Source organism: Urocitellus parryii, chromosome 11 (assembly GCF_045843805.1).
Source record: "Urocitellus parryii isolate mUroPar1 chromosome 11, mUroPar1.hap1, whole genome shotgun sequence".
NCBI lineage: Eukaryota > Metazoa > Chordata > Mammalia > Rodentia > Sciuridae > Urocitellus > Urocitellus parryii.
This window is the reverse complement of record NC_135541.1, coordinates 6,124,531-6,139,262: the sequence shown is the minus strand read 5'-3', so window position 1 is coordinate 6,139,262 and position 14,732 is coordinate 6,124,531. Positions and strand designations below refer to the sequence as shown.

Below are 14,732 nucleotides of genomic sequence, written 5' to 3'. Positions count from 1 at the left end.
AAGAAAAAAGAAAAACTTTTCACTTTGGACAATGCAAGAACAAATAGCAATTAAGTCTGGGTATCAGGTGTCAATGCATGACAGGTGATGAATCCATTTGACTTGAGACAACTTTTCAAATAAGTTTATTTGAAGCAAAATAAACTACTGCCAAGAAACTTTATGAAAGTTCCATCTCAAAAGGGTCAAAAAAGGGGAATTAACTGCTATGAATTCTTTGCATTCAGGGCTGCAAAACAAAGACACATATTATTTAAATCAGTTTTATTTAAGAATTTCCAACATTGACAACTCTTATAAAAAAAGCATCCAAGCACAGGACACAGAACTGCAGCAAACAGCATTCTTATGGGTAGCTAACAGACATTAGAACTTCCACCCTTCTTTGAGACACCTGAGCTCACTGGTGAACTCTGCTTCCAAGTACTCCTGCAAAGCACACCACAAGCTCAGTCCATGTTCTCAACCCATCAGCTTCAGTTCACATTACCACACTTACATATCAGTAACAGAGGAGAACACACACCATACAGCATTCACAGCAGTTGACAAAGGGGCAGGGGAAGTACAAGTATCATTTCACTTAACACATTCAACTAACGTGGGTTATCTAAGAACAAAACTCACTTAAAGTCTTCCAACAGATGTGGATGTCCTTTGAATGCAAAAAACATTCGTACATTATTTGCTATCATTGCTCTCTGCACACTCTCTCACCAAAGCCACAGGATTGAGAGACACATCTCGCCAAGTTAAAAAATATCCATTATGCACCACCAAGTCTCTGCACGCGCTCTCTCCTTTCCTCGCTCATACTAGCCTTTCATGCCTCGGCACCACCATCAATCCCACACAAGGTTTCAAAAGTTCAAACAGCTTTCTGGTTCCAAATCACAGCCTTGCGTTCATAGCGTTGATACGACTCCATGAAATAAAGAGTAGCGGATAAAAATGGGACACCCACCGTCAAAGACGCAGCCTGTGCAGCGTGATGACGAATTCTTGAATGAGAAAGCATGTAGACAGAAGCATTCCTATGGCAGAATATTTACAGCACTACTTTCAATGAAGTGCTTCTTCCATAAACATTTGAAATGAGATGAACTGCAGAGATTAAATGAAGGCTTCATATTGTACTTTTGTATGAGAGGAGACAAAGTGTTAAAAAACAAAACCAAAAGAACCAAACACTGTGACACCATGATCTCCCAAAAGGAGATTTTCCTAAGGAAAAAATCCATATGGTGGGGTTCAAATTAAAAAAGGAGAAAAGAATGTAGTTCTAATCAATGGTTTCCACTTTGAACATGCAAAGAATTCACTTAACAAGTCCAGGGATAAAACATTACAGGAGAAACCTTTTGATATCAATTGTAGTGTGTTGGTTTACCAATCAGGCAAACAGCAATTCACTTTCAACCACTCAATATTTCAACCCTTTATGTAACAAAACTTATAAAATTCCTTTAGCTCTTCCTCTTTTTCTAAAGAAAAATGTCAAAAATACTGCTGAATATACTCCACACTGAACAAACCAATTTTGAAAATTCTTAGTACATATGTATTTTACAATATACTTACCATGAGTTTAGAAAAATTTGAATTCCCACCATTCTAACTAACCAACCATAACCCACTATCTACATTCCCCAGCCAGAAGATTTAGAATCCATGCTTGAGCCAAAGCCTCCATTGAAACCACTACCTGACCCTGCATTTGATGCTGATCCCCAACCAATTGCAGCACCAGAATTAGAACCACTATAGGAATTATTTCCAGACCCAAAAGCTTGATTTGGCTCTCTCTGCATGTTGCCCTGGCTTTGGTTATTACCTGATGGGCCTGACTGGTTCTGCTGACTGGCTAACATGCCCATCATACCCCAACTGCTCTGCAGCGCTGCCTGGGCTGCTGCCATCATTGCTGGATTAATGCTAAAAGCACCAAAGTTCATCCCTCCACCCATATTACTACCCTGATTGTTTCCCAAGCCAGCTCCACCCCCTCTACTGTTACCAAACCCACCCTGATTCCCAAAGCCACCTGGATTACCACCAAATCTTCCACTTCTCTCTAACTGCCTATTGCTATTGTGCTTAGGTTCAGCATTGGATATATGCACGCTGATTCCTTTAATGATCAAGTCCTCTCCACAAAGAGACTGGGCAACCTATAAAAAATAAAGGATGTAAACAAAGGAGATTAAACCACTGACTCATACCTCAAAATAGCAATAAAAAACTAGATTTTAAGCACAATTTATCTGAACTGGAGGAAAAATAAATAATAAATACTCATTTCACCGAAACCTTCAACATAGCCTTTCAGCTTTAGTAAAGATAACAGTGGTAAGTTTTTTCAAAAGATACATGGTAGAGCGCTCACCTAGCACGTGTGAGGCCCTGGGTTCGATCCTTAGCACCACATAAAATAAATAAATAAATTGTTGTGTCCAAACTAAAAAATAGATAATTAAAAACATATATATACATAACAGGGCTGGGGCTATAGCTCAGTGGTAGAGCACTTGCCTTACAGGTGTGAGGCCCTGGGTTTGATCCTCAGCACCACATAAAAATAAAGATACTGTGGTCCATCTACAACTTAAAAAAAAAAAAAAAGATACATAACATTCCTGAAGACCACATACTAAAAAATATATAAAGAATATCTCCTTAATATCTAGGCCTATGTACCCCACCCCTTAGAAAGTAAAAAACTTAGCTGAATGAAAAAATTCAAGAGAAAATGCCTAATTATCTGGGAGAAATTAGTAAGAAGAAAAATACCTGATCATCTGCAAATGTAACAAAGGCAAAAGCCCTGAATGGTTTGGGAATGAAGACATCTACCACTTCTCCATACTGACAGAAGAACTGCTGCAGCTCATCAGCAGTCATGTCCTCTGTACAGCGCCCAACAAACACCTTTCTGCTTCTCAAAGGCTCATCCGGGCTTTGCTGGTAAAATCAAAAGGAAAGAAAAACATCAGAAATATTTTATAAGCAATGCAAAGAGTATTATGGTAGGGATGTTGCCTTGTACAACAGGTAAATCATTAAAAGATAGGCATACTACTTCTTACATCAGTACTTCTCTATCTTGTAAGCCTTTAACAAAGAATAAAGTTTTTTCTTTTTTTTGGTACCAGGATTGAACCCAAGAGTGCCTAACCACCAAGCCACATCTGCAGCCCATTTTTATTTTTGAGACAGGGTCTCACCAAATTGTTTAGGGCCTCACCAAGTTGCTGAGGCTGGCTTCAAACCTGCAATCCTCTTGCTTCAGCTTTTTGAGCTACTGGGATTATAGGCATACACCATTGTGCCCGGCAAGAATAAAGTTTTACATTATGAAAGTATACTTGGATTTATGATGATCAATGAGCATCCTGGCAGAAATGCTCCCATATGCCTTTATAACAGGATTAATGTATTCTGATTGACTTCATGTTTGAATGCATACTGTAAGAAACCTGACAGAAATAATAATAATATTTGGGCTGGGGTATAAAGTTTGGGCTGGGGCAGGGTTTAGCTCAGTGGCAGAGCACTTGCCTAGCATGCTAAGATCTTGGTTTTGATTCCCCAACACCACAAAAAAATCAAAACAAATTTTTAGTTTGGAAGAATAACAGATTAAATATTTCAAAGCAACATAAAATATTCAGCATGCATTAAGGTTCAAAGACTTCAACAAAGAAAAAGATCAATTCACAAACACACCCTGCAACTGAACCCAGGGCCTCATGCATGGTAAGCATATGCTCTACCACTGAGCTACATCCCTAGCCCCAGCCATGACCTTTTCCAAGTGTACTTAATGTTTTATGTTAGTGTCTTCTAAGGAAGTTGGTCAGCAAAATTCCCAAAGTATAGAGGGGAAAAAGTGAAGTACCTTAGAATTGGGGAGTTTACAGTCACACCATCGTCCATCTATCATATGTCGCTGTGACATTACTTTCACCTGGGTTTCATATTCCGTAAATCGTACAAAGCCAAACCCTTTTGAATGACCAGTTTTAATATCTTTCTTGACCTGAAAAGACAATTGATATTTACTTTAACACAATGCTCATACCCCCAAATCAGAGTTCTCTGACAGAGAATTTAAATGATTTAATCAAATGAGATAGATAATTAAGATTTAAATCAAGTTAGTCTTCAGGTAAAACCAATAGGAGGGAATCCAGATTAAAATTACAACAATGTTTTAGAATGAGTGCAAACATAAATTAGATTTGGTTATAAATCTTAACTAATCAAACAGGAAAAGCAAACATTTCTCAATTTCTCATCAATATATACACAACAAACTGAATGTCTGTCACCTACTTCCCTTAAGTCTTTACCAACAGAATTTTTTCAGTTTTTTTTTTTTTTTTTTTGATACTAGGGATTGAACCCGGGGGCACTCAACCACTGAGTCACATCCTCAGCCCTATTTTGTACTTTATTTAGAGACAGGGTTTCACTGAGTTGCTTAGTGCCTCACTTTTGCTAAGGCTGGCTCTGAACTTGTGATCCTCCTGTCTCAAGCTTCCAAGCCACTGGGATTACAGGTGTGTGTCACCCAGCCCAGCTAGCTTCATTTTTATAATATCAAATGCAACGCATATGCATAAAGCCAAATTTCTTTGTGAGCATCCCTATGTACATACACTTCCTAAGAAACATTAAAACTCTTGTAACAAAGGAACAGTGCCACTAAAGTAGTAAGAATGCTACATGCTCATTCACTGGTAAAGAAAACTGCTAAATAAAAGTAAATTTTTACCTGCACCATAAGAACTTCTCCAAAAGTACTAAAATACTCTTTCAGGTCCTGTTCGGTTGTTTTCCATGGGAGACCCAATACTATTAAATCAGATGTTTTTTGGACTGCTCTTTTCACTTTCACTGCCGATGAAGCATCTGTCTCATCCATTTTCCTTTTGTTATCTAAATAAAATTAGTAGACACCTTTTAGAAAATTTCACTTAGCCTTCCTTTAAAAACACACTACCACTTGTGTCTAGAAATGAGAAGCTAAAAGAAGATTCTAAGAACAACAAGACAATGAAAAGATGGCAAGGAGTAATGTCAGCTCTCACAGATAGAATGAAGGTACATTCAGGAATTCCCAAATTCAGGTTTTGTAGTATCTCAAGACTTATAATCAATGGTAGGTTTTCCCTCACAAAAACTATAAAAACTTCATTTTTGGCAATATATATTTCCTTAATTATTGAAATGCCTAATGTATATTTAAAGGCTACATACTAATTTAACTTTAATCTCCATATGTGAATTTAAGGACAATTTTAATTTTCATCTTTTCTAAACGTCCAACAATACGCATCAATTTCATAATAAGAAAACCAGAGGTTATTATTAAAAGCCTTGGGTTATTTGGAAGGGGAGAACTAAGTTGACTTTTTTTGAGGTTGGGTACTAGGGACTGAACTCAAGAGCCCCACACACTGAGTGACACCCCCAGCTCTTTTTTTAAAATTTGAGACAGGGTCTTGCCAAGTTACTTAGGGCCTTGCTAAGTTGCTGAAGCTGACCTCGAACTCCTCCATCTCAGCACCCCAAGTAGGTAGGATTACAAGCATGAACCACCTTGCCTAGCTTTAAATGAAATTTGGACACATATTAAATCTATAGTCAATAGTTCAAGAAACAGCCTCCTGAAAAAACTTAGTTTACACCATCAAACATAAGTCAATGTCTTGTATAGTGACCAAGTTTGCTGAACTACTTTGTTACAATATTGTGATTTTTTGTGTGGTACCAGAGATTAAACCTGGGGTACTCTACCAATGGCTACATTCTCAGCCTTTTTAATTTTGAGACAGAGTTTGGCTAAGTTGCCAACGCTGGACTGGAATTTGTGATCCTCCTGACTCAGCCTCCTGGGCAGATGGGACTACTAGGGGCACCAAGGCACCCAGTCTGCAATATCAAGTTAAAAATAAAACATACATATTTATCAACTAGCATAAATTCATACTGCTAAATGTTCTTGGTATGCTTCTTAATCCTCATGGTTCCCCCCCACTTTTTAATATTTTTTAGTTGTAGTTGGACACAGTACCTTTATTTTTATGTGGTGCTGAGGATCAAACCCAAGGCCTTGCATGTGCTAGGCAAGCTCTCTACCGCTGAGCCACAAACCCAGCTCCATGGCCCTTTTCTTAGATTTATAATGTCAGTGATAACCAGCAGCGAGAATAAGACCAGAAGCTCAAAAATGGGACTGCACTAATTCAAGATTTGGATTACTACAGTTGATGTACATTTTAAAGGGGGGGGGGGAGAATAAGCCAGATAAGAGAAATGAATGATGGAAAGACAATAATAAAACCAAAATACTGGGGCACTTTAGGAGAATCAATTTACAAGACTGATAAAACTGCAAGACATTAGAAAGTCCCTAAATATGGCATTAACTTAGCAATGCTTATTCAGATAATTGATTAAATACATAGTTTTCTCCGGGGGAAAAAATGTTCTGGAATTCCCAATTTGCACTAATTTAGACTTGTGGTCTTCAAAACTAGTCTAACAGTGAAGTATGTGGATATATACTTGGGTTATAAGAGACATTCTGCCATGAAAAGAGGCGATGATCTAACACTAGGGACAAGACACAAACCCAACTAAGCATCAGCAATGTTGCAAAACCAAAAAGCAACAAACCTTTGGGATAGTTGACAACATATACCAGGTTTCCCCAACCAGCATCAGGGGCATGCAGAATTCCTTCTACTAGGCGAACACCTCTCATACACTGGGTCACTGGATTCCTGTAGCGCAGCCCACATGCCCCTGGAAACTGGGCTGTAACTGTGGACAGCAGCACTGTCCCATCATCTTCTGATGGTATTTCAATGGGCTCATCATTCTCATCTTCCGTTACCCGAATATATTCAGACATCTTTTCTTACTTCTCTTAAAGGGAAAAAAGAGAGCGAATGAGCAACAGTCTCATCAAAGTAATTACAGTTAGCTGATAACACCATCCCATTACTGTTCCGACTTCCAGAAGAAACTCTTGCTCTTTTCATTCCCACACCTATTGGCCACCCCCGAAAACCACGGCAAAGGCAAGGATGTTGCTTTCCTATTAAAATTTTGATGCCTCCCTCAACAGTTCATTCATTCAGTGCCCATTTAGTAAGAGCTTACTACGCGTCGGGCGCTGAAACTGTAACTGGGTCCCCACGTGGCACACTGGTTACAAAGGCGGGAGTAAGCAAGAGGAAGAAAGTAAACAAGTAGCTGTTTCATTACAACCGTGAAAGTAGTAAATAACCCTGAAGGCGCGGGACAACTTGAACTTGGCCGGGGCTCGTACGAGTGAGGATCAAGGCCGACTTCCTAAGAAGGCAGGGCACAAGCCGGGCCTTGAGACTGGAGGGGCAGGGGGGCAGGGGACGCGAACAGGGGGACGGTCCCTCTCTGTTCCTAATTTTGGGGCGGCTCTCCAAACCTGAGCCGCAAGGACAGCGGCGACAGGTCCTCCGTGAAGTGGGCCGCCGCCTCCCAGAAGCCAGTGCGTGCAGGCCGAGGGAGGAGTTCCCAGCGCGGCCCGGGCGGCGACGCAGGGGCACCAGGCCCGAGCGGGCACCGACTGTCCCCTGGCGCGAGGTGTCGCAGGCACAAGCGTGGCCCGGGCCCCGGCGCAGGCCGACCCGCTGCCTGTGGCTGCTCGGCACCGCGGGCCGGGCATCCCCGCTCCGGCGCCCGCAGCCGCCCGCGCCAGGCCCTAACGACGCTGCCGCGCGAGCCCGCTCGGGCAGGGCGAGGTAGGCCTGGCTCCGCGGCTCCCTTACCGGGCCTCTGGGCCCCACCTCAGGCCGCCCCCAACGCGGGAGGCGAGAAACCCGCGGGGTCCACAGTGAGAAGCGTCCGCGACTCACCCGCTAGGCCGCTGCTAGGAAGCGCGACACCGAAACTGAAGCAGCGAGGGATCCGAGAGCAGCCCAGCTACCTCTACGTTCCCACAAAATGGCGCTAGGGCCGCCTCCTCCCCCCCGCCGGCCGTCGTCCTCTCCCACCGGCTCCGGGTCAAGAGGGGGAGGGCGCCGCGCCAAGACGCCAGGACCTTCTCCTCCGCGGGCTGAGCGCCCTGCTGGGAGTCCCAGCGTGAGGAGAGAAGATTTAAATGCTACAATAAGACCAACACCTGGGCCTGAAAAATTAGAGACTGAAAAAAAATACGGACGCGCAGACTTTTAACTCCCCCTACGTAACGGAGCAGATAGTTTCGCCCGACCAACCGCCGGCCCCGGAAGTGCGCGAGACCTGTGAGGGCCAGGCAGGCCGGGGCGGGGCGGGGCGGGGCGGGGCCAGGCGGGGGCGGGGCGCGGGTCTCGGACTTGGCTGACTTTGGGCGGGGGCGGAGGCGCAGCCCAGGTTCCCTCTTCCTGAAGCCCAGCAGGTGTGTCCTCTCCACTAGCCAACCTCGGACCTGGAAACAATAACTGTGTTCCAAATAATAGCAATAACAGTGCTACTGTGTGCCAGGTACTTGGAGCGCTCACATATTTAATTGCCTAACTGTCTTGTGTGCTGGGCATTATTGATATTGTTCTTCTGCAGGCGAAGGAAACTGAGGCACAGAGGTTAAATATCTTGCATAAAGTTACCCAAGGAATAAATGCAGTCCTGGGATTTGAATCCTAAGGCACAAAATCCTAAGGCCTGTTCCTGTTCAGCCTCTAGTAATAACAATGCTGTATTTGATCTATTTTAAAATACGCCTTTTGGTTCTCATATCTGAAATAAGTATGTGATTTCAGTTCCAGCCGATGAAGGTCACAGTTTAACTGGCAACAATTTTTCCACCCCTGGGGAGTGAACCCAGGACCCTGATGAACAGAAAGCACCTGATCTACCACTGAGCCCAATTGGCAACACTTTGAGTTTCTTGGTATATATATGTATCAATTTCCATGACAAAGGTTTACACAGACTCTGAACCTCAAATTTATGAATTCATGACATCTCACAGCAACTCTGTAAAGTAGGACAGAAGTTAATCCCTGTTGTGAGAACAGAGATCAAGTCACTCCCCCTTTCCCTAAAACTGTCATGGGTAATAAAAGTGCAGCCGGAATTTGAACCCAGGCAGTCTGCTTCCTGTGTCTTACAGTCTTCTAGGGAATGAATAGTAAGTCTTGCAAGCCCATCTCTGATGTGTGCTGATATTATTAAGCATATTAACAAGACTCTGCCTGAGCTGATTTGGATGGATGAGGGAGGAAAGAGCAGAGAGGCAGACTTAATGAGTGACCTTTACCCACTTCTGGGGGGTAGCCCTGCACACAGGAGACCAGGCTGGACAGATGGCCTCTGCTGGTTACTAACCTTGTGAAGCACTGGGTAAAGCAGGGGGGGGGGGACGACCTGACTGCCTCATCTCAATCAACCCAGCCACTCTGAGGCAGAGTCGGTTTTATTATCACCATTTTGCAGAAGAAGAAACCGAGGATGGGCATTTAATATACACATTGCTGTAGAGTTTTGGAGGGCGGCTACGAGTGAAGGAGGCTGAGTGTGCAGAAGTGAAGGAAAGATTACACAGGAACAGAGCGATACAGCTCTGTCCTTTCTCTCCAGAAGATTCCAGGCAAGTTGGGAGGACCAGCAAGCACTGTCTGGAAGAAAGCAAATGACTCAACCAGGAAGAGAATGAGACCAAAGGGAGGCTGGACCACAGAGCCTCCCACTCCTGTCTGAGTTCATCTGCGGTTTCAGCTTGAAGCCACAGCACCAATTGTCGAAAGTGATTTGAAACGTAGTGTTTTTTAAGTTCTCCAAGTTTGCTTGTTTGTTTGTAACCCTTACACATTAAGCCTGCATATTATTAGGGAGCAGGAAGTATCTGTTCATCCCCACCTCCTCTCTTCTGAGCCTTTATGAAAGGAATCAGAAAGGGTTTACTGAATTTTTACACCTTATCAGCACTCTGCAAAAGGTACACAACAGAATTGACAGCCAGCCTTTGCCTGGACATAATCCACATGGGGGTGGGAACAGGTAGAGAGCCCAAGAGACAATAATTGGGAAACGGTGCTGCAGTCTGTCTGGGCACAAATAACTGCCACGAAGCACTTGTAGGTTCAAACAGCAACTCTTTATTGCCCGAACTCCACCAGCACTCCACACACGCTCCCCGGGAACCCTCTCCCCTCCACCAGGCTCCACGTGCACTTTCTCGGAACCCCACAGGAATTCAACAGGAACTCCAAAGTGGCGGACGGGCGCCCTATTGCCGGACAGTAAAGGTCTGTATACAATTGAATACACAGCTTAACATAACCATCATCATCCCAGTGGCTCACTGGTGTCACCTCTCAACCACTCCCTTCTGGCAAAATGCCATGTGTCATCCCCACTCAGCTATGGCCCTCAACAAGCCGTATCAGGAGGCATAGAGCTGGGGTGCTGGACAGATGCGGAGGGCTGAGGGGTTCCCCAATAGCTCCCTGGGGAGCTGGTTTCCAGCCTGGGGAGAAGGAGTCTCACTGGAAAGAAGGCACTGGAAAGAGACTCGCAAGTCTAAGAAAAGGCCCCCATGTGCAGTCCAGTCTCTGGGATGCCTCCCATCTTCAGCACCTCCCCAGATGGTCCAGTTCGGTCAGTTCCATGAAGCGAACAGGAGGGAGCTCTATGTGCATTCCTAAAACTAAAAGAAATGCAAAGGTAATGAAGCCATTCAAATAAGAGTAATTTAAGCTGGTGTGGTGGCACACCCTGTAGTCCCAGCTCCTTGGAAGGCTGAGGCAGAAGGACGGCAAGGGAAAGGCCAGCCTGGGCAACATGAGACCCTGCTCTAAATAAATGATTAATTATAAAGTTCATTTTTAAAAATATTTATTTATTTATTTGGGTGTAGGTGGACACAACACAATGCCTTTATTTTTTATGTGGTGCTGAGAATCGAACCCGGGTCCCCCTCCTGCTAGGCTAGCGCTCTACCGCTGAGCCACAGTCCCAGCCCCTAAAGTTCATTTTTTAAAAAATATTTTTTAGTTGTTTATTTTATTTATCTGTATATGGTGCTGAGACTCGAACCAGTGCCTTTCGCATGCTAGGCAAGTGCGCTGCCACTGAACCACAACCCCAGCCCCATAAAGTTCATATTTAAACATCTTTTTTTAAATAAATAAAGGTAACTTTATTAAGTATGATTTATTAAAAATTCCCTTGTGTTCTCAGATCCTTCCCAAATTAGAAGCTGCCCCTCCAGTTGGTCTAGATTTAACATTTTTCTAAAATTTATTTACCTTGAAATAATTTAAAATATAGAGCTGCAAAAATACTTCAAAGAACTCCTATGTATCCTTCATCCAGATTCACCAACTGATTATATTTGATCACATTTGATTTTTTCTTTCTCATTCTCTCTCTAGACATACAAGATTCTCTACATATTTACTTATTTATTTGAGGGTTAGTGGCAGGTCTTATTCTTCTTTACCCTTAAATACTTCAACTTGCATTTCCTAAGGACAGACATTCTCTTAAATAATCTTAGGACAGTTATCAAATTCAGGAGTTATAACATTAATTCAATTTTGTGTGTGGAGGGGGGACACTAGAGATCAAACACAGGGCACTTCACCACTGAGCTACATCCCCAGTCCTTTTTATTATTTATTGTTTTTTGTTTTTGACACAGGATCTCTAAACTGCTGAAGCTGGCCTCAAACTCAAATCTTCCTGCCTCAGCCACAAAGTCACTGGGGTAACAGGTGTGTGCCATAGCTCCTGGTATTAAGACCATTTTCTGATAGACAGTGATTTTCATATTCTGTTACTCTCTTTCCTCAAAAAAAAAAAAAAAAGTGTCCTTTGAGGAATTTCTCTCTGTTGTTCTCACAATCTAAGAACCATTGTGATCATTCATTGTGACTCTTTTAGTTTGGTGCAGTTTCTCAGCCTCTGTCTTTTGTGACCTTGCTTTTTGTTTTGTTTGCAGCACTGGGGATGGAATCCAGGGGTGCTCTACTGTGAACTACATTGCCAGCCCTTTTTATTTAGTTTTACTTGTTCTTATTAGCTATACATTGTAATCGAATGTATTTTGATGTATTATACACATATGGAGTATAACTTGCCTTTTTTCTGGTTGATGTAGAATTACATTGGTTGAGTACTCATATATGTATAGGAATGTAATGTCCAATTCATTCTACTGTCTTTTCTATTCCCGTTCCCCCTCCCTTCTCTTCATTCCCCTTTGCCTAACCCAAAGAGTATTTCTATTCTTCCCCCCACCCTCTGCTTATTGTGAGTTAGCATCTGCATATCAGAGAGAACATTTAGCCTTTGAGCAAATGTCATAATTTCATTTCTCTCTATGGCTGAGTAGTAGTCCATTGTATATATATACACCATATTTGCTTTTTTTTTTTTTTTTTAAAGAGGCTTGTCTCACATTTTATTTTATTTATTTTTTTTAAGAGAGAGTGAGAGAGGAGAGAGAGAGAGAGAGAGAGAGAGAATTTTTGATATTTATTTTTTAGTTCTCGGCAGACACAACATCTTTGTTGGTATGTGGTGCTGAGGATCGAACCCGGGCCGCACGCATGCCAGGCGAGCGCGCTACCGCTGAGCCACATCTCCAGCCCCACCATATTTTCTTTAACCATTCATCTGTTGAAGGGCACCTAGGCTGTTTTTATAGTTTAGCTATTGTGAATTGAGCTGCTGTAAACATTGATATGGCCCAGCCGCTTTTAAATTTTATTTTGAGACAGAGTCTTGCAAAGGTGCTGAGGCTGGATTGAAATTTGAAATCCTCCTAACTCAGCCTCCCAAATTACTGGAATTGCAGATTACAGGCATGTGCATCTCACACAAGGTTTTGTTTGTTTTTTAAGGCAGAGTCTTGCTGTGCTGCTCAGCAGGCTGGCCTGGAACTCCTGGGCTCAAATAATTTTCCTGCTTCAGGCTTTCAAGGATCTGGGACTACAGATATACATCACTGCTCCCAGCTACCTTTTTATTTTTAACTATTTCAGCCATATGAAAAAAAAAATGAAGCAATAAACATTAGCATAGTTACTACTTCTATGTAACAGTGGCTAAGATTTTACAATATATATTTTTTATCTATGTAACTATTTTTTCCTGGATGATTTGAAAGTAAGTTGCAGCAGACATCACAACATTCCATTTCTAAATAGTTCAGCCTGGCTGCCTGGCGGCTGGAGCCAGTAATCCCAGCAGTTTGGGAGGCTGAGGCAGGAGAACTGCAAGTTCAGTGCCAGCCTCAGCAATTTAGCAAGGCTCTAAACAATTTAGTGAGATCAGGTTTCAAAATAAAAAATAAAAATGGCTGAGGATGTGGCTCAGTAGTAAAGTGCCCCTGGGTTCAATCCCCAGTATCAAAAAGAAAAAAAAAAAAAATCCAACCACAAAACTTCAGCCTGCTTCTTTTAAGAACATACTATTATGTAATATCTGGTCCATATTCAAATTTCTACAGTTGTTCTCCCAAATGTCTTCCATAGTCATTCTCTTGAACAAGGATCCAATAAAATTTGGCATATTGAATCTGATAATTGTATCCTATTAGCCATTTTTTAAAATCTAGGATGATTTCCACATCTGACATATCGGCTCTTTGAAGAGATTTGGCCAAGAAGTTTGCAGAGTGTGGCACATTCTGATTGGCTTTTTTGTGGTACTACTTAGCCTGTTCCTCTATTCCCAATTTTTCCTGTACACTGGAAGTTAGATCTAAATGTATGAAATATGATATGTCAAGAGCTTTGTAATGTTTTGAACAACCAACAAAAAAAAAAAAAAAAAAAAAAAAAGACTTGATCAGATTCAGGTGAAACATAATGGCCAGAACTCTGCAAGGCTGAGGCCTCTGAGGTCCCCTTGCCTCCAGAAGAGGCATGTGGTGCCTGGTGATCTCACTCTCAGTGATGCCAAAGTTGATCTCTTGGTTAGGATCCTGACCACAGAAAGGGTGTGTTCTCCTCTTGCAATTTACAAGCACTGTCTGGATGCTACATTGGCGCAGGACCAATGTGCCACTTCCTTATGACCTTTCACCTGATGGTTTTCACACCCACTGCTGGTTCTTCATTGATTCAGTTACTTCATTAAGAGTTGCAAATTTGCAATTTTTTCTTTTTTCTTTTTCTTTCTTTCTTTCTTTTTTTTTTTTTTAAAGAGAGAGTGAGAGAGGAGAGAGAGAGAATTTTTTAATATTTTTTTTTTTAGTTCTCGGTGGATACAACATCTTTGTTGGCATGTGGTGCTGAGGATGGAACCCGGGCCGCACGCATGCCAGGCGAGTGCGCTACCGCTTGAGCCACATCCCCAGCCCCTCTTTTTTTTTTTTTTTTTTTTGATACTGGGGATTGAACTCAGGGCACTCAACCACTGATTCACATCCCCAGCCCTACTTTGTATTTTATTTAGAGACAGGGTCTCACTGAGTTGCTTAGTGCCTTGCTTTTGTTGAGGCTGACTTTGAATTTACAATCCTCCTGAACCATTGGGATTACAGGCTTGGGCCACTGCCCCCAGCTGACAAATTTTATTTATTTTTGCATGACTGGGGATTAAACCTAGGGTTTCACACATGCTAGGCAAGTGCTTTATTACCACTGGACTATATTCCCCGCACAAGATGGGAAATCTTAAAATGTTCTTGTTCCTTCCACAATTTTTTATACCAGAGATTAGACCCAGGGGCACTTAACCACTGAGCCATA

General features: G+C 42.4%; 1 protein-coding gene across 4 annotated transcripts; it reads right to left on the bottom strand.

The window, feature by feature from the left end:
• Positions 1-235: 235 nt before the first annotated feature.
• Positions 236-8,310, bottom strand: Tardbp (TAR DNA binding protein). Of its 4 annotated transcripts, none has more exons than XM_026397861.1 (7): positions 7,908-8,310; positions 6,685-6,936; positions 4,778-4,941; positions 3,899-4,039; positions 2,791-2,961; positions 2,045-2,171; positions 236-1,104 (listed from the first exon to the last, which is right to left on the bottom strand). In XM_026397861.1, exons 2-7 carry the CDS (start codon positions 6,920-6,922, stop codon positions 1,049-1,051), a joined length of 897 nt encoding a protein of 298 aa, XP_026253646.1. In that variant the 5' UTR covers positions 6,923-6,936; positions 7,908-8,310; the 3' UTR covers positions 236-1,048. The 4 variants fall into 4 exon arrangements, with proteins under 4 accessions (XP_026253646.1, XP_026253648.1, XP_026253647.1 ...); XM_026397863.1 differs by having other exon boundaries at positions 236-1,034; XM_026397862.1 differs by having other exon boundaries at positions 2,054-2,171.
• Positions 8,311-14,732: the final 6,422 nt, after the last annotated feature.

Bases quoted from the DNA above. Each gene is read 5' to 3' on its own strand.
- Tardbp (XM_026397860.2), bottom strand. From the start codon at position 6,922: ATGTCTGAATATATTCGGGTAACGGAAGATGAGAATGATGAGCCCATT. The intron at 4,942-6,684 runs GTTTGTTGCTTT...AATTTTATTTAG, and splicing joins TGTTGTCAACTATCCCAAAG to ATAACAAAAGGAAAATGGAT. The intron at 2,962-3,898 runs GTACTTCACTTT...TGATTTTACCAG, and splicing joins GTAAACTCCCCAATTCTAAG to CAAAGCCCGGATGAGCCTTT.